Source organism: Cervus canadensis, chromosome 4 (assembly GCF_019320065.1).
Source record: "Cervus canadensis isolate Bull #8, Minnesota chromosome 4, ASM1932006v1, whole genome shotgun sequence".
In the NCBI taxonomy this organism is placed as follows: domain Eukaryota; kingdom Metazoa; phylum Chordata; class Mammalia; order Artiodactyla; family Cervidae; genus Cervus; species Cervus canadensis.
Window position 1 is genome coordinate 65,097,624 of NC_057389.1, and position 25,884 is coordinate 65,123,507.

At 36.0% G+C, this 25,884-nt stretch overlaps 2 protein-coding genes across 2 annotated transcripts; both read left to right on the forward strand.

Annotated features, from left to right (window-relative positions):
- Window positions 1–325: 325 nt before the first annotated feature.
- On the forward strand, window positions 326–2,659 carry LOC122439980 (M-phase phosphoprotein 6-like). The gene is made up of 2 exons (XM_043465637.1): window positions 326–367; window positions 1,800–2,659. The coding sequence occupies exons 1-2, from the start codon at window positions 341–343 to the stop codon at window positions 2,256–2,258; spliced, it is 486 nt and encodes a 161-aa protein (XP_043321572.1). The 5' UTR covers window positions 326–340; the 3' UTR covers window positions 2,259–2,659.
- Window positions 2,660–3,919: 1,260 nt separating this feature from the next.
- LOC122439976 (olfactory receptor 2T29-like) lies at window positions 3,920–5,277 on the forward strand. The gene has a single exon (XM_043465633.1). The coding sequence runs from the start codon at window positions 4,255–4,257 to the stop codon at window positions 5,254–5,256; it is 1,002 nt and encodes a 333-aa protein (XP_043321568.1). The 5' UTR covers window positions 3,920–4,254; the 3' UTR covers window positions 5,257–5,277.
- The last annotated feature ends 20,607 nt before the right edge of the window (window positions 5,278–25,884 follow it).

The window sequence follows — 25,884 nt, forward strand, 5'->3', positions numbered from 1 at the left end:
TTCAACAATGTACACCCAAATTCATGCTTGAATTTGTAAATTCAAGATATAATCATGAAGGCCTCTTATGTATGAGGCCAGAGCTACATAGTATCCTCTCCCCAGCTGCTCTTCTGTGAGGTAAACTCAGTTCATTTCCTTATCTCAAAACAATGGTATCACGTAGCAAAATCACCTTTTCAACCTTCAGGCTTAGAAATATGTGTGTGAAAGCCATATCCAGAGTTGGAAAACTCATAGTGTCCATTATGACTTTGCACAGGCCACCTACCTTCAATCCAAAGCCAGCTCCACTCCACTCCTTGTTGAGCGGCCATAGGACATCAGTTGTGCACAGAGGATGGAGGCTGAGAAGCTGAAGACAGAGGCCAACTTGGTTTTTGGAAAATCAGTGGGCAGTGCCAACAGGTAAAGAGTACCTTGGGAGTAGAACATTAAAGTCAGAAGTAGGGACATGTGATAGAGCAGTTTACATCACATGATACTCTGCTAGAAACTCTGGTCTCTATCTCTGCTTTTTCTACTCTCTCTCTATATATAGGTGCTTTTCACACTTCTGTGTATCTTTTTATTCAATTGCCCCATAAACTTCACTTGAGTTCCTGCTATCTGCCAGGTACTTTACTGAGGAAACAGTAGTAAACAAATTCTTTGCCCTACAAAAACCCCATATTTTCATGCGGGAAACAAAACAGTAGACAAACATGCAAATAATATTAAGATTTCAGATGGTGACAATGAATATGAAGGAATAAAGGAAGCAAGTGATATGCTTTCAATAGAATGGTCAGGCAGACACGGCATGGAAATGATGGGCAGGAGAGGGTGGAAGGAAGGGGCACGCCTTCCATCACAAGCCATTACTTGTCATTCTGTGATGCCATCATATCTCTCCACTTCCGAGATTTCTCCCTTATCCCACCTTCTCTTCTTCTTCTTTTTTTTTTTTGGAACCTGATGTCCAGTTGCTGTTGTGTCTAACTCTTTGCAGTCCCACGGACTTTAGCTTTCAAGTCTCCTCTGTCCATAGAATTTTCCAGGTAAAAACACTGGAGTGGGGTGCTATTTCCTACTCCAGGGGATCTTCCTGACCCAGGGATCAAATCTGATCCCCTCATGTCTCTTGCATTGGCAGGCAGATTCTTTACCACTAGTGATACCATTTATTTTTAATTGGAGGATAATTGCTTTACAGTATTGTGTTGGTTTCTGCCATATAACAATGTGAATCAGCCATAAATATACATATGTCTCCTTCCTCTTAATCCCACCCCTCTTCCCATCCCACCTCTCCACCACATTCTCCTCTTAACACCTTTCTACATAACTAGGCAGTAATAGGAATCTAAGTTATTTATTTTTACTCACTGAATAATTGTTGTGCTTCTGATAATACCAAGACAACTGAAATAATTTTTTTATTTATATTTTAAGGCAAATGAGCTAAAATACTTTTTACACTAACAAAAATAACTTATACATGTGATTTCTGTTTGTGCTATTTATTTACTGCTTATTGCTCATTTTTCTAATGAAAGTTGGATTTTCCTCTCCAAGGTCAAACAGGAAGAACATAAAAAACAAAAACCTTCAAAATTATGTCAAAATTAAAACTATGCTATAGTTTAGAATTTGTAGGGAAAAAATCTTTGTCAAATGCTATAGTCTTTAAGTGTCATTCATTTTCCAAAATAGTAGTTCACTAATCAATGAGACTAGGGAGCTCTAATAAGTGTAATTGAAAAAAAAGTTCAGTGTCAAACCATAGAACTTCTGTATTAAAAAACTAAAGAGATTAGTTGTCCAAGAACTTGCTGCGCATGAAGTTCATGCAAAGGGGACTGGACTCAGAAACCAAGAAACAACTAGAAGAGGAAGAAAAGAAAATCATTAGTGAAGAGCACTGGTACTTGGATTTGCCTGAGCTGAAAGAGAAAGAGAGTTTCGTTATAGAAGAGCAGAGTTTCTTGTTGTGTGAAGATCTTCTCTATGGAAGAATGTCATTCGGAGGATTTAATCCTGAGGTTGAGAAATTAATGCTTCAGATGAACGCTAAGAACAAAGCAGAAGAAGTTGGAGAGCAAACAGTGGAGCTCGATGTGTCAGATGAAGAAATGGCTAGAAGATATGAGACCTTGGTGGGGACAATTGGGAAAAAGTTTGCCAAGAAAAGAGACCGTGCCATTTACGAAGAAGATGAAAATGGAGACATAAAACCAATTAAAGCAAAGAAGATGTTCTTAAAGCCCCAAGATTAAAGTGGAGGCCTTAGGATATGGCTCAGGGATGAGAGCATACTTTGGAACTCACTCTGTCAGTTCCTCTGTAGTTATTAGGGCCGTAATGTTTATTTATAAAGAAACGTATACTTTTGGAAACATGCTGTTTTTGAACAGACGTGTGATGGATGTTATACATCCTTTGCTTAGCAGTGTTCATCAAGAGTGGACTTTTAACCCTTGGTCTTCAAATGTACATAGGTATGTGGTAGCTTCCTAAAGAATATTTTATCTCAGATTTTTTTTCTAATATAACTCTCCAGTCACTAACCTTGAATTGAACTCATGAAAACTAATACCAGTGTTAAAATTGCCCTTATGTTTATAAACATGTCAAGTCAGTTCATACATATATTCTGGAATCATGTCATGAGAATTTATTATATGTTAATTCATCAAGAACAAACTTGCCTGTTCAGGCTAAGAATTTTCATGCTACAAAGTCAATGTCAGTGTGTGGAATTATGTTTTTTGTTGTTGTTTAAGCCTTTAATTAATTTTTAGACATTGTTCTATAATACCTGTTTTCATAAAAACAAACAAACAAAAAAAACTAAAGAGACTTATTTATTAATGTAAGAATTTCCAATCTTTAATATGCTAATAAGTGCTTCCTAGGGGGAGATACAGTATACAAAGTTTCACCAACCTATTTCATAAAATGTCTTACAGAGTGCTGTTTGGAAAATTTGTGTTCAATGTAATTCCTACAGTTATGTTATTCCAAAGTGATCAGATAAAAAGCTGACAAATGAAACTCTAATACCATATTTATGGGATAGCTAAAGATGAATAATCATAATTTTACCTACATTTGCTACCATGTAAATATAATATCCATAATATTGAGTTAAACAATTCTACTCATTTCATGATTATTTTCTAGTAGTAGGATGTATAATTGTAGTGAGTTAAAAATGGTGATGATGTATGGCAAAAACTACTACAATATTGTAAAGTAATTAGCCTCCAATAAATTAAATTTTTTAAAAATGGTGATGAGCCATACTTTAAAAAAAAACAAAGTAAAAAAAAGAATAAGAAATTGCTGTTAAAGGTCTATGAACACATTTTTCCCTATTTTATATTAATACAGTTCTTAGCCATAACTCTTTCTCTACTTTTTTCTGTGCCTTATCCTCATCGATAATGAGATGGCACGAATGCCAATAACAAAGAGATAAAGCTAATATTTTAGATTAAATAATACAGAAAGCTATGAAAGCACTTGCTCAAATGGGTATATACTATTGTATGAGAAAATTAATATGACAGGGAAATCATGAAAAAGCAATGCCAGTATCCCTCTAAACAGTTTGCATTACCTAAGCATCATAAGTATTATGAAAGCCAGTGTAAGTCAATCTCAAGGATTCTAGAAGAATCTCAATGACTTGAGCTATAAAACTTCCTCCCCATGACAGATTAGGTCATCTGCTTAGTGATCTATGAGTCCTTTAAGGACAAATCTAGACTTAGGTCAGTGTATATGCAGTAAATCAGCAGAGATACCAGACCCCATCAGTTGTGCATTACAAACCACTTTGGAAGATGTCTGGATATTCTCTGTATATCACACCACCAAGTTGTATGGGAATTTTCATACTGTATGAAAATCTCACTTGCAATCCTTGTGGAATTATAGCAACAATGTGCCAAACAATGCTAAACAATATGACCAAAAGATACAGTCTTCATTTATGTTGTCTATCCTGTCAGATGGCTTGCTAGATAGTATTTTTAAACAGCAATAGAGGCCAAACCATTAATCTTTCTGGCATTTAAATACATTCAGTTCAGTTCAGTTCAGTCGCTCAGTCGTGTCCGACTCTTTGCGAGCCCACTTGAATTCACTTCATAAATACTTGATTTTCAGGAAAAGATAAAAGTCAGTGGTGTATTTACATGAGAAGAGCAGTCTCATTGTCGGTGTTTTTCTCTTCTGATCCTCCAGATGAAACCAGTCAACTAAGACATGCAGCAAGGAAACGAATCCTCCTTTACTGATTTCATTCTCCTGGGCCTCTTCTCAGACTCCAGGCATCCTGGCCTCCTTATAGCCATCATCCTCTTCATTCTTGTGGTAGCCATCACTGGAAACTCAGTCTTGGCCCTACTGATCTGGGGTGATGCCCACCTCCACACTCCCATGTACTTCCTGCTCAGCCAGCTCTCCCTCATGGACCTCACCTTAATCTCCATCACTGTCCCCAAGATGGTCACTGATTTCTTCTCTGGACCGAGTTTCATCTCTCGCATTGGCTGTGTAGCCCAACTCTTTCTTTACCTGATGCTAGGAGTGGCTGAGTGTGTTCTCCTGACACTCATGGCCTTTGACCGCTATCTGGCCATCTGCAGCCCTCTCAGATACCCAGTCATCATGACCCCCAGAGTCTGTTTGCAAATGGCCATTGGTTCATGGGTTGGGGGTATGCTCATCTCCCTTATGCACACAATTTATACCATGAATTTCTCTACTTGTGACTCCAGGGAGGTTCACCATTTCTTCTGTGAGGTTATGGACCTTCTGAAGCTCTCTTGTGAGGATACCTCAACCTACGAGAAGGTGGTGTTGGCATTTGGCATTGTTTTCCTCCTCATACCTTTTGGACTCATCTTGACCTCCTACATCCTCATCTTTCTCACTGTCCTCCATATGAACTCCCGTGAGGGCAGACACAAAGCTCTGGCCACCTGCTCTTCCCACCTCAGTGTAGTGAGCCTCTACTTCGGTCCAGCTATGACCATCTACATGACCCCAGGTTCCTTTCTCTCTGCAGATGTGGACCAGTGTCTCTTTGTGTTTGATGTTATTATCACCCCCACGCTCAACCCTCTTATCTACAGCCTGAGGAACAAGGAGGTACTGGGGGCTCTGAGGAAGGTTCTATGGAGAAAGCTGATGTTTATAGTGAAAGATGATGTCACTTTTTTTTTTTTTTTTAAGAACTCATATTCTCTATTGTTCCCCATTTAATGCTGGTGCTATTAGGCAAAATTTAACTCTGGATTTCAGTTTTCAACAATATTAAAGAAATGACACTTTTTCTTTCAGATTTCAAATAATGTGAACCATACTACAATGGCAACAGGGGAATTCCTATTTAACAGTGTTACACTACTTGACTGATCATAACATAAATATCCAATTTTCCCAGAGCTCACAAATCAAATTCTTAAGGAAACTGACTTAGGCATATATATTCAACAAGCTTTACAAGATTCAAGATAACCTGGTAAATAACATGGTCCTAGTGTACCTTTTCTAGCTGCTTTGATGGCTCAGATGGTAGAGAATCTGTCTGCAAAGCAGGAGACTCAGGTTTAACCCCTGGGTTGGGAAAATCCCCTGGAGAAAGCAATGACTACCCACTCTAGGATACTTGCTTGAAAAACACCATGGACAGAGGAGCCTGGCAGGCTACAGTTCATGGGGTTGCAAAAAGTTAGACATGACTGAGAAACTAACCATGCACACACAACATAGCTTTTCAATCACGTCCTACACTTACCATCAATACACTCTAATTTGCACCATATTGGTATATTCAGGTTTGCACTTTTCAGATGATTTCATGAGTTCTCAATTTTATCATTCAGTTCAGTCCCTCAGTCATATCCAACTCTTTGCAACTCCATGGACTCAAGCACTCCAGGCTTCCCTGTCCATCACCTACTCCTGAAGCTTGCTCAAACTCATGTCCATCGAGTCAGTGAAGCCATCCAACCATCTCATCCTCTATCATCCCCTTCTCCTCCTGCCTTCAATCTTTCACAGCATCAGGGTCTTTTCTAAGTCAGTTCTTCACCTCAGGTGGCCAAAGTACTGGAGCTTCAGCTTCAGCATCAGTCCCTCCAATGAATATAAAGGACTGATTTCATTTAGGATTGACTGGTTTGATCTTGCAGTCCAAGGGACTCTCAAGAGTCTTCTCCAACACCACAGTTCAAAAACATCAATTCTTGGGCGCTCAGCTTTCTTTATGGTCCAACTCTAATATCCATACATGACTAATGGAAAAACCATAGCTTTGATTGTACGGACCTTTGTCAGTAATGTCTCTGCTTTTTAATATGCTGTCTAGGTTTTTCATAGTTTTTCTTCCAAGGAGCTCTGTCACTGTTTTCATTGTCTCCCCATCTATTTGCCATGAAGTGATGGGACCAGATGCCATGATCTTTGTTTTTTGAATGTTGAGTTTTAAGCCAGCTTTTTCACTATCCTTTTTCACTTTCATCAAGAGGTTCTTCAGTTCATCTTTGCTTTCTGCCATAAGGGTGGTGTCATGTGTATATCTGAGGTTATTGATATTTCTCCCTGCAATCTTTATTCCAGCTTCATCCAGTCCAGGATTTCACATGATGTACTCTGCATCATGTAAGGCTTACCACACTGAGGTGGGAAGAGTGATTGGCCAGAGCTTTGTTTCTTCCCTCAGGGGAATTCATATGGAGGACAGTAAAATAAGTTAAATAAGCAAGGTGACATGATACAGCCTTGACATACTCCTTTCCCAATTTGGAATGAGCCCATTGTTCCATGTCCAGTTCGAACTGTTGCTTATTGGCCTCCATACACATTTCTCAGGAGGCAGGTAAGTTGGTCTGGTATTCCCATCTCTAGAAGAATTTTCCACTGTTTGTTGTGAGCCACACAAAGACTTTAGTACAGTCAATGAAGCAGAAGTGGATATAGCAGGATCACTCTGATGGACTGTGAATGTGCACAGCTCTGATTTATAACACATCTGAAGGCAGTGACACTGTCTCTTGTGCAAAGGAAACTTCTAATTATGCCTAATGCATGCATTTAACACTGTTGCCTGTGCAATGTTCTAAAATATATACTCAGCAATTCTTTTAATCTGCACATCATTCCTGTGTTGTGGCTATGTTTTAGTCCAACTTTAAAAAGAAAAGAAGAGAGACATCAAAGGACAATTCCTCTAGACCAAGGATATCAGGTAGATGTAGTCATTTGGCATGCACTTCAAACCCTGGTACTGATCTTTTAGAGGTTATATTTTTAAATTGTTCCACAGTACTGTTTCTATTTATAGAGTTTATAAATCTTACCAAGTGTTTGCTAAACAGAAGATATTCCACTATTTAAAACAAACCACTTCTTGCAAGCTGTTTCTTAACAATCTCCCCCATCATGATCTTGTGTCTCTCCTTGTGCAGCATCAAGTAGTACTAGGAATTAACTTAATAATAGGTTTAAACTTTGCACAGTCTAGGGTGACTTCTGGGAAACTGGCAAAAATCATATTTTTCAGATTCTTCCCTAAATACTGGTGCTATGGTTAGTCATTCTGTTCTAGTTAAGCTGACTTAAGAGATGCTTGAATTGGGAGGATTCATAGGCAAATGGGAAAATTCCATATGTGAGAAGGAAAAGGTGAACACAGACCATATTCAATTATGAAAATGCTTTTTTAAACTCAGATTATTAAGGCCTCTACTATCCATCTCAAAGGAATCTTTTTTATTTTCCATGAGGCCTCATAAGACTGAGTGAAAATAATGACTTTTCAAAATATAAAATCATAATACTTCTGTTGAAGCTGTGTCTGCAAAGGACCTCAAGGTGATGTTTGAATTAGTTCTTAAAAAGAAATACACATGATACATGTGAAATAGAGAGTTAATGGGAAGTTGCTGCATAATACATGAGCCCAGTCTGGCATTCTGTGATCACCTAGAATGTGAGATTGGAGGAGTGGAGGTAGGGGTTATATATATATATATATATATATATATATATATATATATATATATATAATTACTTTGTCAACAAAGATCCATCTAGTCAAGGCTATGGTTTTTCCAGTAGTCATGTATGGATGTGAGAGTTGGACTATAAAGAAAGCTGAGCACAGAAGAATTGATGCTTTTGAACTGTGGTGTTGGAGAAGACTCTTGAGAGTCCCTTGTACTGCAAGGAGATCCAACCAGTCCATCCTAAAGGAGATCAGTCCTGGGTGTTCATTGGAAGGACTGATGTTGAAGCTGAAATTCCAATACTTTGGCCACCTGATGCGAAGAGCTGACTCATCTGAAAAGACCCTGATGCTGGGAAAGATTGAGGGCAGGAGGAGAAGGTGACGACAGAGGATGAGATGGCTGTATGGCATCACTGACTCAATGGACATGGGTTTAGGTAGAAACCAGCAGTTGGTGATGGACAGGGAGGCCTGGCGTGCTGCAGTTCATGGGGTTGCAAAGAGGTGGACACAACTGAGCGACTGAACTGGAACTGGATATATATATGTACATGTATACATACATATAAGAAGAAAGAAAGAAAAGATGGAGATCTCAAATTAATAAAACATAATGAAAGAGAAAAAATAATAACAAATATCTCCAAAATACAAAAAAAAATCTATAAGAGAATGCTATGAACATTTGCCAACAAATTGCACAACCTAGAACAAATGGACATGCTTCTAGAAAGTTTCTAGACATATACAGCTGACCAAAACTGAGTCAAGAAAAAACTAGATAATTGAAACAAATCCATCACTAGACATACAATAAAATCTGCAGTTTTTAAAACAAAAACAAAAACAAAAAAAACTCCCTGCAAACAGACGTCCAGGACTGAATGGTTTCACTGGGGAATTCTATCAAACATACAAAGAAAAACTTATACCAATACTTTTCAAACTCTTCCAAAATACTGAATGAAAAGGAACATTCCCAAAGTCATTCTAAGAGACCACAATCACTGTGATTCCAAAACCAGACAAATACACTCCCCAAAATATATACATAGGCCAATATCTTTGATGAATATAAATGCAAGGATTCTGAAGAAAACATTAGCAAACTGAGTCCAACAGCACATAAAAAGAACCATATGCCATGATCAAATTGGATTCATCCCAGGGTCAGAAGGATGATTCAACACATGCAAATCAATCAATGTGATACACCACATGAAACACCACAGAAACATATGATCATCTAAACAGATGCAGAAAAATCATTAGATAAAATTCGACATCTATTCATGATAAAAACTCTTACCAAAGTGGGAATAGAGGGAACATAGCACAATAAAAAGCTCTGCATGACAAACTCACAGCCAGCATAATACTCATCAATGAAAAGCTGAAACCATTCCTGCTAAAATCTGAAATAAGACAAGATGCTCACTCTCACCACTTCAGTTCAACATAGTATTGGAAGTCCTAATGATAGCAATCACACAAAATATACCTATATTGGAAGAAAAGAGGTAGAATTGCCATTATATGCAGATTACAAGATACTCCATATAGAATACCCTATAGACTACATACGAACACTATTAAAAAAGGATAGGCAAACTCAGCAAGGTAGCAGGATACAAGATTAACATACAGAACTCTGTTGCATATCTTCACACTAATGATGAAATATCACAAAGAGAAAGTAAAAAAAAAACTTTTAAAATCACATCAAAAAATTAAATGAAATACCTAGGAATAAACCTGACCAAGGAGGTGAAAGACTCTATGCTGAGAACTATTAAACACTGATAAAGGAAATTAAAGGTAATTTAAATAAATGGAAATATATTCCATGCTTTTGGATTGAAAGAATTCATATTGTTAAAATGTCCATAATACTCAAAGCATTCTACAATTTAATGTGATCTAGAAGGCACAGTGGTAAAGAATCTGCTTGCCAATGCAGAAGATGCAAGAGACGTGGGTTTGATCCTTGTGTCAGGAAGATCCCATAGTGTAGGAAATGGAAACCCAATCCAGTATACATGCCTGGAAAATTCCATGGGTAGAGGAGCCTGGTGGGCTACCACTTATGAGACCATAGAGTTGGATTAGGACATGACTGAGCACACATGCAACACACTATCAAATTATCCATGACATTTTCACAGAACTAGAGCAAATAATCCTAAAATTTATATAAAACCACAAAAGATCCAGAATTGTCAAAGCCATTCTGAGGGAAAAGAATAAAGCTGGAGGAGTAACTTTTCCACACTTCAGACAATACTACAAAGAGATAGTAATCAAAAAAGCATGGTATTGGCAAAACAGACACATAGATCAGTGGAACAGAATAGCAAGCCCAGGAGTAAACACTCACACTTACAGTTATTCATTTTTTGGCCAAGGATGCAAGAATATACAATGAAGAAAAGACAGTGCATCAAGCAATGAGTGTTGGGAAAGCTGGGCAGCACAGGTAAATCAACAAAGTTTGAAAGTTCCTTCACACCATACACAAAAATAAGCTCAAAATGATGCAAAGACTTAAAAATAAGGCATGCCACCATAAAACTCCTAGAATATAACATAGGGAAAACATTCTCTAACATAAATTGTAGCAATAATTTCTTAAGTCAATCTCCCAAGGCAAAAGAAACAAAAGCAAAAATAAAAGGAACCTAATCAAATCTAAAAGCTTTTGCACAGCAAAGGAAACCACATATAAAATGAAAGATAATCTATGAGCTAGGAGGAAATATTTGCATATGATGCAGCTGACATGGGTTTAATTTCCAAAATATACAAACAACTATTACAATTCAATATCAAATAAACAAACAATCCAATTGAAAAATGGGCAGAAAACTGAAGCAAAGAGAATATTTCTTCAAAGAAGACATACATATGGCCAAAAAAAACCACACATGAAAAGGAGCTCAAAGTTACTAATTATTAGAGAAATGCAAATCAAAACTACAATGCAGTATCAAATCACACCAGTTAGCCTGGCCATCATCAAAAAGTCTACAAATGATAAATGCTGGAGAAGGTGTGAAGAAAAGGGAATGCTCCTAGACTATTGGTGGGAATGTAAATTTGTACATCCACTATAGAGAACACTATGAAAATTCCTTAAAAACTAAAGATAGAATTATCATATGATTCAATAATCCCACCCCTGAGCATACATTTGGAAAACACAAAAGCTCTAATTTGAAACATACATGCACACCAATGTTCATTGCAGCACAATTTACAACAGCCACAACATAAAACAACTTAAATTTGCATTGATAGATGAATGGATAAAGAAGATACAGTACATATATACAAGGGAATATTACTCAGCCATTAAAAATTAAATATTGACATTTGCAGCAACATGGATTGATCTAGAGATTATCATACTAAGTGATGTAATTCAGACATAGAAAGACAGATATCATATGATATCGCTTATATGTGAAATCTAAAAAACAATGATACAAATGAACTTATTTACAAAATAGAAACAGACTCACAGCCATAGAAAACAAACAAACAGTTATCAAAGGAGAAGAAGAAAGACAGATAAATTAAAAGCTTGGGATTAACAGATAAACACTACTGTATACTAAATAAATAAACAACAAGATCCTACTGTATAGCCCAGAAAACAATATTTAATATCTTATAATAACCTATAATGGAAAAGAATATGAGAAAGAATATATATAATAATCACTTTGCTGCATACCAGAAAATAAAACAACACTGGAAATCAACTATACTTGAATAAAAAATTTAAATTGGAGAAAGATTTCCCCAGAATATAAAATACGCAAGGTATTTACATTGTGAAGTAATAACAAAAATTTTAAAATTAACCAAGTGAACACATAACTCCCTTCATTACATAATGGGAGGGGAACAAAATGCATGATCATGTCAGTGGAGGTAGAAAATGATTTGACAACATTTAATATCTTTTCATGATTAAAAAAACACTCAATAAACTAGAATTAGAAAGAAACTACCTGAATATAATAAAGGCCGTATGTGAAAATCCCAGGGTGAACATCGTACACAATGGTGAGTCTAAACTTGTTTTTCTAAGATTAGGAACAAAACACTGATGTACACGCTCACCATTTTTTTCAACATAGTGATGAAAATCTGGACAGAGTAATTAGTCATAAATAAATAAACAAATGTATAGCTTTCAAATTGGGAAGGAAGAAGTAAACTCATCTCCATTCATGCCTAGAGACATTCCTTCAGCATTTGTTGTAAAGCTGGTTTGGTGGTGCTGAATTCTCTGGACTTTTCCTTGTCTTTAAAGTTTTTCATTTCTCCATCAAATGGGAGTCTTACTGGGTAGAGTATTCTTGGTTTTAGTTTTTTTCCCTTTCATCAGTTTAAATGTATCATGCTCATTCCTTCTGGCTTGCAGAGTTCCTGTTGAAAAATCAGGTGATAATCTTATGGCACTTCCATTATATGTTATTTGTCATTTTTCCGTTGATGCTTTAAATGTTTTATCTTTGTCTTTAATTTTCGTCAGTTTGAACACTATGTGTCTCAGTGTGTTCCTCTTTTTGTTTATCCTGCCTAAGATTCTCTGCTCTTCATGGACTTGGTTGACTGTCTCCCTCCCCATATTAAGGACATTTTCAGCTAGTATTTATTCAAATATTTTCTCAGGTCCTCTCCCTCTCTTCTCCTTCCAGGACCCTGGTAATGGAAATGTTGGTGCATTTAATGTTGTCCCAGAGGTCTCTTGGGCTGTCTTCATTTATTATCCTTTTCATTCTTTTTTCTATATTCTGTTTTGCAGCACTGATTTCCACCATCCTGTTTTCCAGGTCACTTATTCATTATTCTGCCTCAGTTATTCTGCTATTGGTTCCTTCCAGTGTATTATTCATCTCTGTTTGTTTGTTTTATAGTTAGAGGATGAAACTAAACTAATTTAGAGGGTGAAAATTACAAAACATTGCTGAAAATTACAAAATACTGTTGAAAGTATTCAGTTCAGTTCATTTCAGTCACTCAGTCATGTCTGACTCTTTGAAACCCCATGGACCACAGCAGGCCAGGCCTCCCTGTCCATCACCAACTCCTGAAGCTTGCTCAAATTCATGTCCATCGTGTCAGTGATGCCACCCAACCATCTCATCCTCTGTCATCCCCTTCTTCTCCTGCCAAGTATTAGGTTGGTGCAAAAATAATTGTGATTTTACATTGTTCAACATTGACATTTGACATTGGAATACATTCTTAAATAGGTGTAGTTATGTTACACATCATTTTAATGTGCATTTCTCACTTTATGTTTCTTGCAAATGGCATTATTTGATGTTTGTTGTTGTTGTTCAGTCACTCAGTTTTGTCTGACTCTTTGCAAACCCATGGACTGCAGCACACCAGGCTTCCCTCTCCTTCACTATCCCCCAGTTATTTTATATTTATTTTAGAATATAGAAATGATGGTAGGCAAAAAGCAAATTCAAGAAACTTTCTTATTCAAGTTCAAAATAGGTTGCAAAGCAACGTCCAACATCAACAATGCATTTGATCCAGAAACTACTAATGGATGTACAGTGCAGCGGTTATTCAAAAAGTTTTGCAAAGGAGATGAGAGCCTTGAAAATGAGGATAGTAGTGGCTGTCTTTGGAAGTTGACAATGACCAATTGAGAACAATTATCAAAGCCGATCCTATTACAACTACACAAGAAGTTGCCAAAGAACTCAATGTCAACCAATCTATAGTCATTTGATATTTGAAGCAAATTGGATAGGTGAAAAGGTTTGAAAAGTGGGTGCCTTGTGAGCTGACCGAAAATAAAAAACATCATCATTTTGAAATGTCATCTTCTCTTATTCTAGGCAGCAACAAAGAACCATTTCTTGATTGGATTGTGATGTGCAACAAAAAGTGGATTTTACATGACAACTGGCAACAACTAGCTCAGTGGCTGGACTGAGAAGAAGCTCCAAAGCACTTCCCAAAGCCAAAATTGCACTAAAAAAAGGTCATGGTTACTGTTTGGTGGTCTACTGCCTGTCTGATCCACTACAGCTTTTCTGAATCCTGGCAAAACCATTATATCTGAGAAGTATTTTCAGCAAATCAATGAGATGCACTGAAAACTGCAATGCCTGCAGCTGGCATTGTTCCAAAGAATGGGCCCAATTCTTCTCCATTACAATGCCCCACCATATGTTGCACAATCAACCCTTCAAAAGTTGAATAAATTGGGATAACAAAGCTTTGCCTCAACCACCATATTCACCTGACCTCTCACCAACTGACTGCCACTCCTTCAAGCATCTCAACTTTTGCAGGCAAAATGCTTCCACAACCAGCAGAAGGCAGAAAATACTTCCCAAGGATTTGTCAAATTGTGAAGCATAGATTTTTACGCTACAGGAATAAACAAACTTATTTCTCACTGGCAAAAAAGTGTTGAGTGTAACTGTTTCTATTTTGATTAGTAAAGATGTGTTTGAGCCTATTTATAGTGATTTTTAAAATTCATAGTCTGGAACCACAGTTACTTTTGTACCAATCTAAATAAATAATGACCCAAATAAAGGAAAGATATGCCATGTTTACAGATTGAAAGATTTAACATTGCTAAGATATCAAGACTATACAAAGTGATCTATGGATACAACACAATTTCTTTCAGAATCCCAATGGTATTTTTGAAGATTTTTTGAAAACCTATCCTAAAATTCATACGAAATGTCAAGGGACACTCAATAGTCAAAATCTTAAAAAGGAGCAAACTTGGATGCCACACACTTTCTGATTTCAAGATATATTACAAAATTGTTGTTCAATCGCTAAGTCATGTCTGACCCTTTGCAACCCCATTCACCTGCTTCTCTTTTTGCTCTCCATCTTTCCCAGTATCAGGATCTATTTCCAATGAATTGGTTCTTCCCATCAGGTGGTCAAAGTATTGGAGCTTCAGCTTCAGCATCAGTCCTTTAAATGAATATTCAGAGTTGACTTTCTTTAAGATTGAGTGGCTTGATCTTGCTGTCCAAGGAACTCTCAAGAGTATTCTCCAGCACCACAGTTAGAAAGTATCAGATCTTTGGTACTCAGCCTTCTTTATGATCAAACTCTCACATCTATACATGACTACCAGAAAAACCATAGCTTTGACTATACAGACCTTTGTCGACAAAGTGATGTATCTGATTTTTAATACACTATGTTTGTCATAGCTTTTCTTTTAAGGAGCAAGTGTCTTTTAATGTTGTGGCAGCAGTCATTGTCCACAATGATTTTGGAGACAAGAAAATGAAATCTGACACTGTTTTTACTTTTTCCCCATCTATTTGCCTTGAAGTGATGGGACTGGATGCCATGATCTTAGTTTTTTGAATGTTCAGTTTTAAGCCAACTTTTTCACTCTCCTCTTTCAACTTCATCAAGAGGCTCTTTAGTTCCTCTTCACTTTCTTCCATTAAAGTGGTGTCATATCCATATCTGAGATTGTTGATATTTTTCCCAGCAATCTTGATTCCAGCTTGTGAGTCATCCAGCCCAGTATTTTGTATGATGTACTCTGCATGTAAGTTAAATAAACAGGGTGACAATATACAGCTTTGACATACTCCTTTCCAAATTTTGAACTGGTCCATCGTTCAATGTCCAGTTCTAACTGTTGCTTCTTCGCCTGCATACAGATATCTCAGAGGTGACAAGAATACATAGAAGAACTGTACAAAAAACCTGGTAATGACCCAGATAACCATGATGTGATGGTGTGGTCACTGATCTAGAGCAAGACAATCTGGAGTGTGAAGTCAAGTAATTCTTAGGAAGCACTGCTACTAACAAAACTAATGGAGGTAATGGAATTTTAGCTGAGCTAATTCAAATCCTAAAATGATGCTGTTGAAGGGTCATACTAGATGCTGGGAAAGATTGAAGGCAGGAGGAGAAGGGGATGACAGAGGATGAGATGGTTGGATGGCAACAACGACTCAATGGACATGGGTTTGGGTGGACTCTGGGAGTTGGTGATGGACAGGGAGGCCTGGCATGCTGCAGTTCATGGGGTCACAGACTCGGACATGACTGAGCGACTGAACTGAACTGAACTAAATATGCCAGCAAATTTGGACAATCCAGCAGTGGCCACAGAACTGGAAAAGGTCAATTTTCATTCCAATCCCAAAGAAGGGCAATGCCAAAGAATGTTCAAATTGCTGTACAATTTCATCCATTTCACGTGTTAGCAAGATTATGCTCAAAATCCTTCAAGCTAGGCATCAGCAGTACATATGTGAACTGAGAACTTCCAGATGTTCAAGCTGGATTTAGAAAAGGCAGAGGAACCAGAGATCAAATTACCAACATCTTCTGGATCACAAGGGAATTCCAAAAAAATCTACTTCTGCTCCCTATTACAAAGTTACAGAAATCAAAATATTGCAGTATTAAATACAGACAGACATGTATACCAATGGAATAGAATACTGTGCAACAAGCCCAGGCATTTATGATCTTTGACAAGGATGATAAGACCATTCAATAGATTTTTAAAAATCTATTCAGGTAATGGTGTGGGTAAAACTGGAAATCTACATTAAAAAAAAAATGCAGTTGAACTCTTATATTACACTATATACAATAATTAACTCAAAACAAGTTAAAGACCTAAATGTAACACTGAAAAAAAATAGTAAAACTCTTAGAAAAACATATTGGAGCATCTTGATGACACTGGACTTGTCAAGGATATAATGGATGTGACACTAAAAGCAAGGAAACAAAAGGAAAAATAGAGAAATTGAACTACATTAACCTGTACCTTTCCATGCATCAGAAGAGAAAGCAACCAATGAAATGAGAGCATATATTTGCAAATCATATAACTGCTGCGACTCAACAATAATAAAAAACAAATAACAATTTAAAAGTAGCTAAAAGACTTGACTAGACTGTTCTTCAAAAATGATATACAAATCACATACAAGCATGTGAAAAAATGCTGAATATCATTAATCATTAAAGAAATGAAAATCAAAACCACAATGAGATATCATTTCACACCCATTAGGATCCTTACCAATACAAATGAAAACAAGAAAAATCAGAAGTATTGATGAGGATGTGGAGAAACTGGAACACACGTGTATGGTGGTGAGATTGCAAAAAGGTCTAATTGCTATGTTAACAGTATTGTGGTTCCTCAAAAAATTGAAAATATGCCTACAACTTGTTGTTGTCTAATTGCAAAGTCATGTCTGACTCTTTGCGACTCCATGGACGGCAGCATACCAGGCTCTTCCGTCCTCCACTATCTCCCAGAGTTGGCTCAAATTCATGTCCACTGAGTCAGTGATGCCATCCAAACATCTCATCCTCTGCCACCCCTTCTTCTTTTCCATTCAGTCTTTCCCAGTATCAGAGTGTTTTCCAATGAGTCAGCTCTTTGCATCAAGTGGCCAAAATGTTGGAGCTACAGCTTCAGCATCAGTCATTCCAATGTATATTCAGGGTTGATTTCCTTTAGGATTGACTGGTTTTATTTCTTTGCTGTCCAAGGGACTCTCAAGAGTCTTTTTCAACACCACAATTCGAAAGCATCATTTCTTTGGTACTCAGTCTTCTTTATGGTCCAACTCTCACGTCTGTACATGACTACTGGAAAAACCATAGCTTTGACTAGATGGACCTTGGTTGGCAAAGTAATGTCTCCGTTTTTTAATATGCTGTCTAGGTGGGTCATAGCTTTTCTTCCAAGGAGCAAGCATCTTTTAATTTCATGGCTACAGTCACCATCTGCAATGATTCTGGAGCCCCCAAAAATAAAGTCAGCCACTGTTTCCACTGTCTCCCCATCTATTTGCCATGAGGTGATGGGACCAGATGCCATGATCTTAGTTTTCTGAATGTTGAGCTTTAAGCCAACTTTTCCACTCTCCTCTTTCACTTTCTTCAAGAGGCTCTTTAGTTCTTCTTCACTTTCTGCCATAAAGGTGGTGTCATCTGCATATCTGAGGTTATTGATATTTCTCCCGGCAACCTTGATTCCAGCTTGTGCTTCATCCAGCTCAGCGTTTCTCATGATGTACTCTGCATATAAGTTAAATAAGCAGGATGACAATATACAGCCTTGACGTACTCCTTTTCCTATTTGGAACCAGTCTGTTGTTTCATGTCCAGTTGTAACTGTTGCTTCCTGACCTGCATACAGGTTTCTCAAGAGGCAGGTCAGGTGGTCTGGTATTCCCATCTCTTTCAGAATTTTCCACAGTTTATTGTGATCCACAGTCAAAGGCTTTGGCATAGTCAATAAAGCAGATATAGATGATTTTCTGGAACTCTCTTGCTTTTTCGATGATCCAGAGAATGTTGGCAATTTGATCTCTGGTTCCTCTGCCTTTTCTAAAACCAGCTTGGACATCTGGAAGTTCACGGTTCACATATTGCTGAAGCCTGGCTTGGAGAATTTTGAGCATTACTTTACTAGCATGTGAGATGAGTGCAATTGTGTGGCAGTTTGAGCATTCTTTGGCATTGCCTTTCTTTGGGATTGGACTGAAAACTGATCTTTTCCAGTCCTGTGGCCACTGCTGAGTTTTCCAAATTTGCTGACATAGTGAGTGCAGCCCTTTCACAGCTTCATCTTTTAGGATTTGAAATAGCTCAACTGGAATTCCATCACCTCCACTAGCTTTATTTGTAGTGATGCTTCCTAAGGCCCATTTGACTTCACATTCCAGGATGTCTGGCTTATCATTGTTATTATGAGATCCTAAGTATGATCTCACTTATATGTAAAACTTGAGAAAGCCAAACACTTAGAAAGAGATTAGATTAGTAATTTCCAGGGATTGTGGAAAAAAGAGGCTTCCCTGGTAAAGAAGCTGGGAAAGAAACCGCCTGCAATGCAGGGGACTCTGGTTTGATCCCAGGGTTGGGAAGATCCCTTGGAGAAGGCATAGGCTACCACTTCAGTATTCTTGCCTGGAGAATTCCATGGATTGAGGAGCCTGGCAGGCTAACATTCCATGCGGTCGCAAAGAGTCAGACACGACTGAGTAATTTTCACTGTGGGGAGGAGAAAAGGGGAAGTGCTGGCCCAAAGACTTCAAAGTTTCAGCTAGGCAAAATATATAATTTCTGCAGACCTAATATATAATATAGGGTCTTTGACTAACAATGTTGTTATATACTTTAAATTTTATAAAAGTGCAAATATTATGCCAATTGCTCTTACCACGAAAGGACAGCCAACAAACTAAAAATGCAAGAAGGAAGAAACAGTTGTAAATGATGGATAAACTTTATGACGTTGATAGTGATGATGATTTCATGGGTATATACTTTTCACCAAAACATAAGGCTGCAAACATCAAGTACCTACAGTACTGTGTATGTCAATAATACCTCAATAAAATAGTTTGAAAAAAAAATGAATACTGCCAGTATTCCTCTGAACTTACAAAAATTTGTTGGATAAGTCAGTTATTACTATAAAATTTTCAGGGGCAACCATATATCTTGGTGTGTGCAGTCCTACTTTAAAATTAACTTTAAAGTCCATTTTTAAATGTTATTCTAAATTTTATGTATGTTTTCTTTCACATGTTTTCTTTTCACATAACATCATCATGATTTGAGGACTTGAGTCTGTTATTTATCATGTTTATTACTCTTAGGCATATCAGAGTACAAGTAATGTCTGTCCACTTTTTTTCCTAGAGCTAGTAAACAGGCACAGAACAAGACCAATACAATAACATTTACCCTGCCATTGATCTTATGCAAGGCCTCCAAAGTCAGTAAAGATAGATTTTTCTCAGCCTTCCACCTATTAATATGTGTAAATTTTCCTTATTATCTAGCCTGTTTTTAATTACTAGCATATTTTCCCTGTGCAATAATTTTGTCACTTTCTACTTTTTTGACCAATAAACAGTTTTAAACCAAGAAAAAAGAGAGAGAGACTAACAGTTTGCCAAGTACTGTGTACAATTTTACAGTCCCCCTCAGCAGAACATGAGAGTCCAAGTCTTTCATGTCATCTTTGTATGGTCCACCTTTCCAATTTTAATTTTCCACTAGATGTGCGTTATTGGAATTCAATTATGATTTACATTTGTTGAGGTTATTAAATTTTTTATTATGGTAAAATATATACACAACATAAAATTTACCATTTTGAATATTTTTAATTGCATGATTCAGTGGCATTATGTATATTTATATTGCTCTGCAACCTTCACTACCACCTAATTCCAGAAATATTTTCATCCTGCAAACTAAAACTCTGTATCCATGAAATAATAATGCTCCATTTCCCCTGCCCCTAGCCACTGGTAAGCATCATTCTACTTTCCAACTCTATAAATCGTACTATTCTATGTACCTCACACAAGTGGGATCATACAGTATTTGTACTTTTGTAATTGATTTGCTTCACATAGCATAATATCATCAAGGTTTATCTGACTTGTAGCATGGATCAGAATTTCCTCTTTTTAAGCTGAATAAACATCCCATTCAGCTATTCATGGTCACTTGCATTGCTGCTACCTTTTGGATATCATAAATAATCCTGCTATGAACATAGGTGTATAAATATTTGTTTAAATTCTAATTTATATTTTCTTAATGACTACTTATATTGGTCCTCTTTTCATGTGCTTATTTATCATGGGTATATTCGTTGGTGTGGTATATGTTCATACCAGTTTCATATTTTTAATTAGGCTTTTGTTTTCTTATTGTTAAGGCTGCAAAGCTCTTTATACAGTCATATGTGATTTGTAAAGAGCAGAAGGTAAGTTTGATGAAGTTCAATTAATCAATTTGTTCTTTTATGGTTTTTGCTTTTGGTGTCATATCTACAAAATCCTTGCCCATCTCAATGTGAAAAATATTTTCTCCTATGAATTCATCTAGAAGTATTATAGGTTTAGGTTTTACATTTAGAGATAATTTTAATATGGTTAATTTTGTATATTATTTGTAATAATAACAATGTAAATTATTTTCTATATAAATACCCAACTGTTGTAGCACCTTATCCAATGACTTCCCTTTGAGCTTTTGTTAAATTCATCTGTCTCTTTATGTCCAATCTGAATGCCTTTGTTCCCTTTTTTTGCTGGATTGCATTGCCAGTGCCTCCAGTACAATGCTGAATACAAGTGTCAGGAGCAGATAATCTTATTTCTGATCTTAGTGAGAAAGTAGTCTTTCTTTCATCATTATGTGTGATATTAGTTGTAGGTTTTTCACAAATTTTCATTATTAGTTTGAGGAAGTTCTCTTTTATTTTCAGCCTAGGGAGAGTGTTGTTGTTTTTTTTTTTTTTTTTAATTCAGAAATGGATGTTGGATTTTGTCAAATGCTTTGTGTGTCTACGGATAAAATCATGCTTGTCTTTCTTTCATATTAACTCTGTTGTTCATGATATATTTTCTTTTTTATATAGTGCTGGATGTGATTTTCTAAAGTTGTAGAAATTCTGTATTTATGTTCATGAGAGATATTAATCTACATATATAATTTTTATAATATCTTTGGTGTTGGTATCAGGATAAAACTAGGCTCATAGAATGCTTTAGGAACAAGTCCATCTTTTAAAATTTTCTGAAGGAGTTTATATAGAATTCATATAATTTCTTCATTAGTAATTTGTTAGAATTTAATAGTGATATTATCATGAACTAAATTTTTCTTAGCTGGAATATTTTTAACTAGAAATTTAGTTTCTTCACAATCAAAGGGCACAGAGTGACTAGATGGAAAAGACCCAACTAAATGCTGACTAAAAAGGTCACAATTCACTAAAGACAAATATAGGCTCAAAGTGAAGGGATGAAATAAGATATTTCATGCAAGTAGCAAACAAAATAAGGTGGGAGTAGCCACACTTACATCAGACAAAATAGACTTCAAGCTGAAAATAGTAACAAGAGAGAAAGAAAGAAGATCACTGTATAGTCAATACATCAAGAAGATGCAACAATCATATACACACCCAACATCAGAGCACCTAAATATATTAAACAAATGCTACAGATCTAAAAGCAGAAATAGGCAACAATATAATAATAATAAATAATTATTGATTATTAATTGCTATTATTGATTATTATTATTAAAAGTGAACTTCAATAATCCACTTTTCAGAATAGGTAGGTCATCCTGATAGAAAATTAGTAGGAAAATATTGGAATTCAACCACAGCTTAGACCAAATGTATTTAACAGACCTTTATAGGACATTCCATCCAATAGCATCAGATTACACATTCTTCTAAGTACACCAGAATAAATCATATTCTAGGCCACAAAAAAAGCCTTAGCAAATTTTAGAAAACTGAAATCATACCAAGTATCTTTTCCAACAACAATGGTATGTAGGCAGAAATCAATAAGAAGAGAAAAGCTGGAAATTGTACAACATGGAAACTAAACAAATACTCTTGAACAAACCAATGGATCAAAAAAGAAATCAAAGGAGAAAGTATAAAATATTATTAAATAAATGAAAATGGAAGCACAACACACCAAAAGCTTTGAGATGCTGCAAAAGCAATTCTTAGAAGGAAGTTTATCTATAAACGTATATATTAAGAAAAAATATATGTCAAATAAAAAAACCAAACTTTAGGCCTTAAGGAGCTAAAAAAAAAAACAAATTAAGCCCAAATTTAGCAAAAGGGCAGAAGGAAAGATCAGAGCAGAAATAAATAATACAAAGATCAGAAAAATAATACAAAAGATCAATGAAGCTAATAGCTGGCATAAAAAAAAGATTAAAAAAAGAAACTTTTAGCTAGACAATGAAGAAACGGAAAATACCTAAAAAAAATAAAATCAAAAATAACAAAGGGAGATGTTACCTTTGATAACACAAAAATACAAATGATCCTGAGTCACCTATGAGCATTTATAGGCCAAGAAATTGAACAACTTATAAGAAACTTATAAATTTCCAGAAATGTACAATCTACCAAGACTGAATCAAGTAGAGATACAAAATCAGAACAAACCCCAGTAATGTGAAAGGAGACTGAATCAGTAATCAAAAACCTCCCAACACAGACAAGCCCAGAACCATATGCTTTCATTGGTTAACTCTACCAAAGCAGTAAAAAACAATTAAAGTCAGTTCTTTCCAAACTTTTCCAAAAAACTGAATTGTAGGAAACTCTCATACTCATTTTTCAATACCAGAGTTACCCTGAAATCAAAATCAAATATGATACTACAAAAAAGAAAATTACAAACCAATATCCCTGATGAATACAGGTGTAAAAATTCAGCAAAATACTAGTAAAACAAATTCAACAGCACATTAAAAGGATCACACTCAATGATCAAATACTATTGAACCCTGGGATTCAAGGATGGTTCAACAGAAACATATAAATAAATGTGATATACCACATTAATGAATGAAAGATAGAAATATTAGAATCATCTTAGTAGGTGCAGAAAATCATTTTACAAAATGCAACATATTTTTTTCACAGAAAAAATCTTCAACAATTTAGGTACAGAAAGAATATACCTCAGTATAATAAAGGCTATAAAACACAAATTCATAGCTAACATTATACTCAATGGTGAAAGTTTCAAAGTTTTTCCTTTAAGACCAGGAATAAGATAAATGTGCCTAATCTCACCAATTTTATTCAACATAGTACTGCAAGTCCTAGCCAGAGTAGTTACAAAAGATAAAGAAATAAAAGTCATCCAAATCAGAAAGACAGAAGTATTTGCAGGAGATAGGATATACATTGAAAATCCTAAAGACTTAACCAAAAAACTCTTGTAATTAGTTAACAATTCAGTAAAGTTGCAAGATACAAGATCAACCAACAGAAATTCATTGCTAATATTTATAAACACTAACAGTAAAGCACTGGATAAAGAAACAAGGAAGACCATCCCATTCACAATAGAACACAAAAGGATATACTACTAGGAATAAATTTAAACAAAATGTGAATGATCTATACAACCAAAATGGCAAGAATTTGATAAAAGAAACTGAAGAAGACACAAACAAATGCAAAAATATCTTGTGCTCATGGGTTAGAAAAATTAATATTATTAAAATATTCAGAGTACCCAGAGCCATCTATACATTCAAGAAGATCATAACTCAAAAAGACACATGTACCCAAATGTTCATTGCAGCACTATTTACAACAGCCAGGACATGGAAGAAATCTAGATGTCTAGCAATAGATGAATGGATAAAGAAGATGTGTTATATACAATATATATACAATGGAATATTACTCAGCCATGAAAAGGAATGAAATTGTCAGTTAAAGTGATATGAATGAACCTAGAGTCTGTCATACAGCGTGAAGTAAGTCAGAAAGAGAAAAATAAGTATCATATATTAATGTTTATATATGGAATCTAGAAAATGGTACTCATGAATCCACTTGCAGGGCAGGAATAGAGGCACAGATGAGAGAGCAGACTTGTGGATATGGAGGGAGAAGGAGAGAGGGAGGCTTGAGGAAGATCTGAGAAGAATTGAGAAAGCAGCACTGACATGCATACACTACCATGTGTAAAATAGATAATAGCCCCGGGAGCTCAGCTTGGTGAGCTGTGATGACCTAGAGGGTGAAATGGGAGGATGGGAGGAGGCTCAAGAGGGAGGGATATACGCATGCATATGGCCAATTCACAATGCTGTACAGCGGAAACTAACACAATATTATAAAGCAACTATATTCCAATAAAGCACAAACAAAGAACAACTTGGCCCCTGGAAAAGGAAAAAAAAATTCAATAGAATTTTTACAGAAATAGAAAAAAATAATCTTCAAAAAGGCACTGAACAACCAATGTTTCTGAGAAATGGCTCACCTCCCTGATTTCAAAGTTATGCTTCATAGCTATAGCAATAAAAGTGGTATGATGTTAATATTAAAATAGATATATACACCATAAAGCAAAATAAAGAGCCCGAAATTAAACATATGCATAAACAGTCAATTATTTGACAAGGAAGTCAAGTTCCCTTATTTATGATGATAACACATTGTCTCAACCTCACATTGTCCTCTTGAGAACTGTATGAGGCAAGGTAAACAAAATTATTTATGTCAAATCTAAACTCCAGATACAACTTGCTGTTTCAACTTCAAAGCAGAAACATGCAAATCTCAGTAACACACTCCTCCCACCACTCCCATGCACAGCTCATTCTGATCAGAGACCAGAGCAGGCACCAGGGCAACAGAAGTGTCTACAGAGATCCAAGGAATCTGCTTGTACTGGGTCCTTTGGGAAAGGACGACATAGAAAGGGCAGAGAATGGTTCCTCATGTTACAGAGAAACAGAGAACTCCTGTTCCCAGCTCCCATAACTGGCTGAAATGAAAAATCGGGGGAACTTCCTGAGCATAAGAAACCTATCTTTGTAACAATTTCTGGATTTTCCTGTATGGATGACAACAAAAAATAGTTCTGTCTGTTTGGCTGGATTAGCCCAGGAAAATGGTCAAAAGCAAAGAAATAAATACATTGTCAAACTGCGCAATTATGGATTCAACTAGAAAATTATGGTGAGGAAGAAAAGGAAAATGGTCTACTTTATGACATAACATTTACCTTGCTTGTATTTATCATATGTCATAAGAAGTTTCATCTCGAATGATTCAGAGTCTAATCTTTTGATAAACCATTTCACAAATTCAAAGTTCCACATAGATTCAACAAATGTATTTTGTGAGTTGCCTGTTAAAACACTGCCTTTAAACCAGAAAATAGCTGTCTTCTTTTACCTAGTGATTGACTTGAAAGTGATATTAAAGAAATTTCACAGAAGTGATAAAATTTGGAATACTTAAGAAAATCTTCTCAGAAATAGCTGTGAAT

Excerpts from the sequence above, each read along its gene's own strand:
- LOC122439980 (XM_043465637.1), top strand. The coding sequence starts at position 341 with ATGGAGGCTGAGAAGCTGAAGACAGAG. Across the intron at positions 368-1,799 it reads CTGAGAAGCTGAAGACAGAG|TTGTCCAAGAACTTGCTGCG; the intron begins GCCAACTTGGTT and ends TAAAGAGATTAG.
- LOC122439976 (XM_043465633.1), top strand. The coding sequence starts at position 4,255 with ATGCAGCAAGGAAACGAATCCTCCTTTACTGATTTCATTCTCCTGGGC.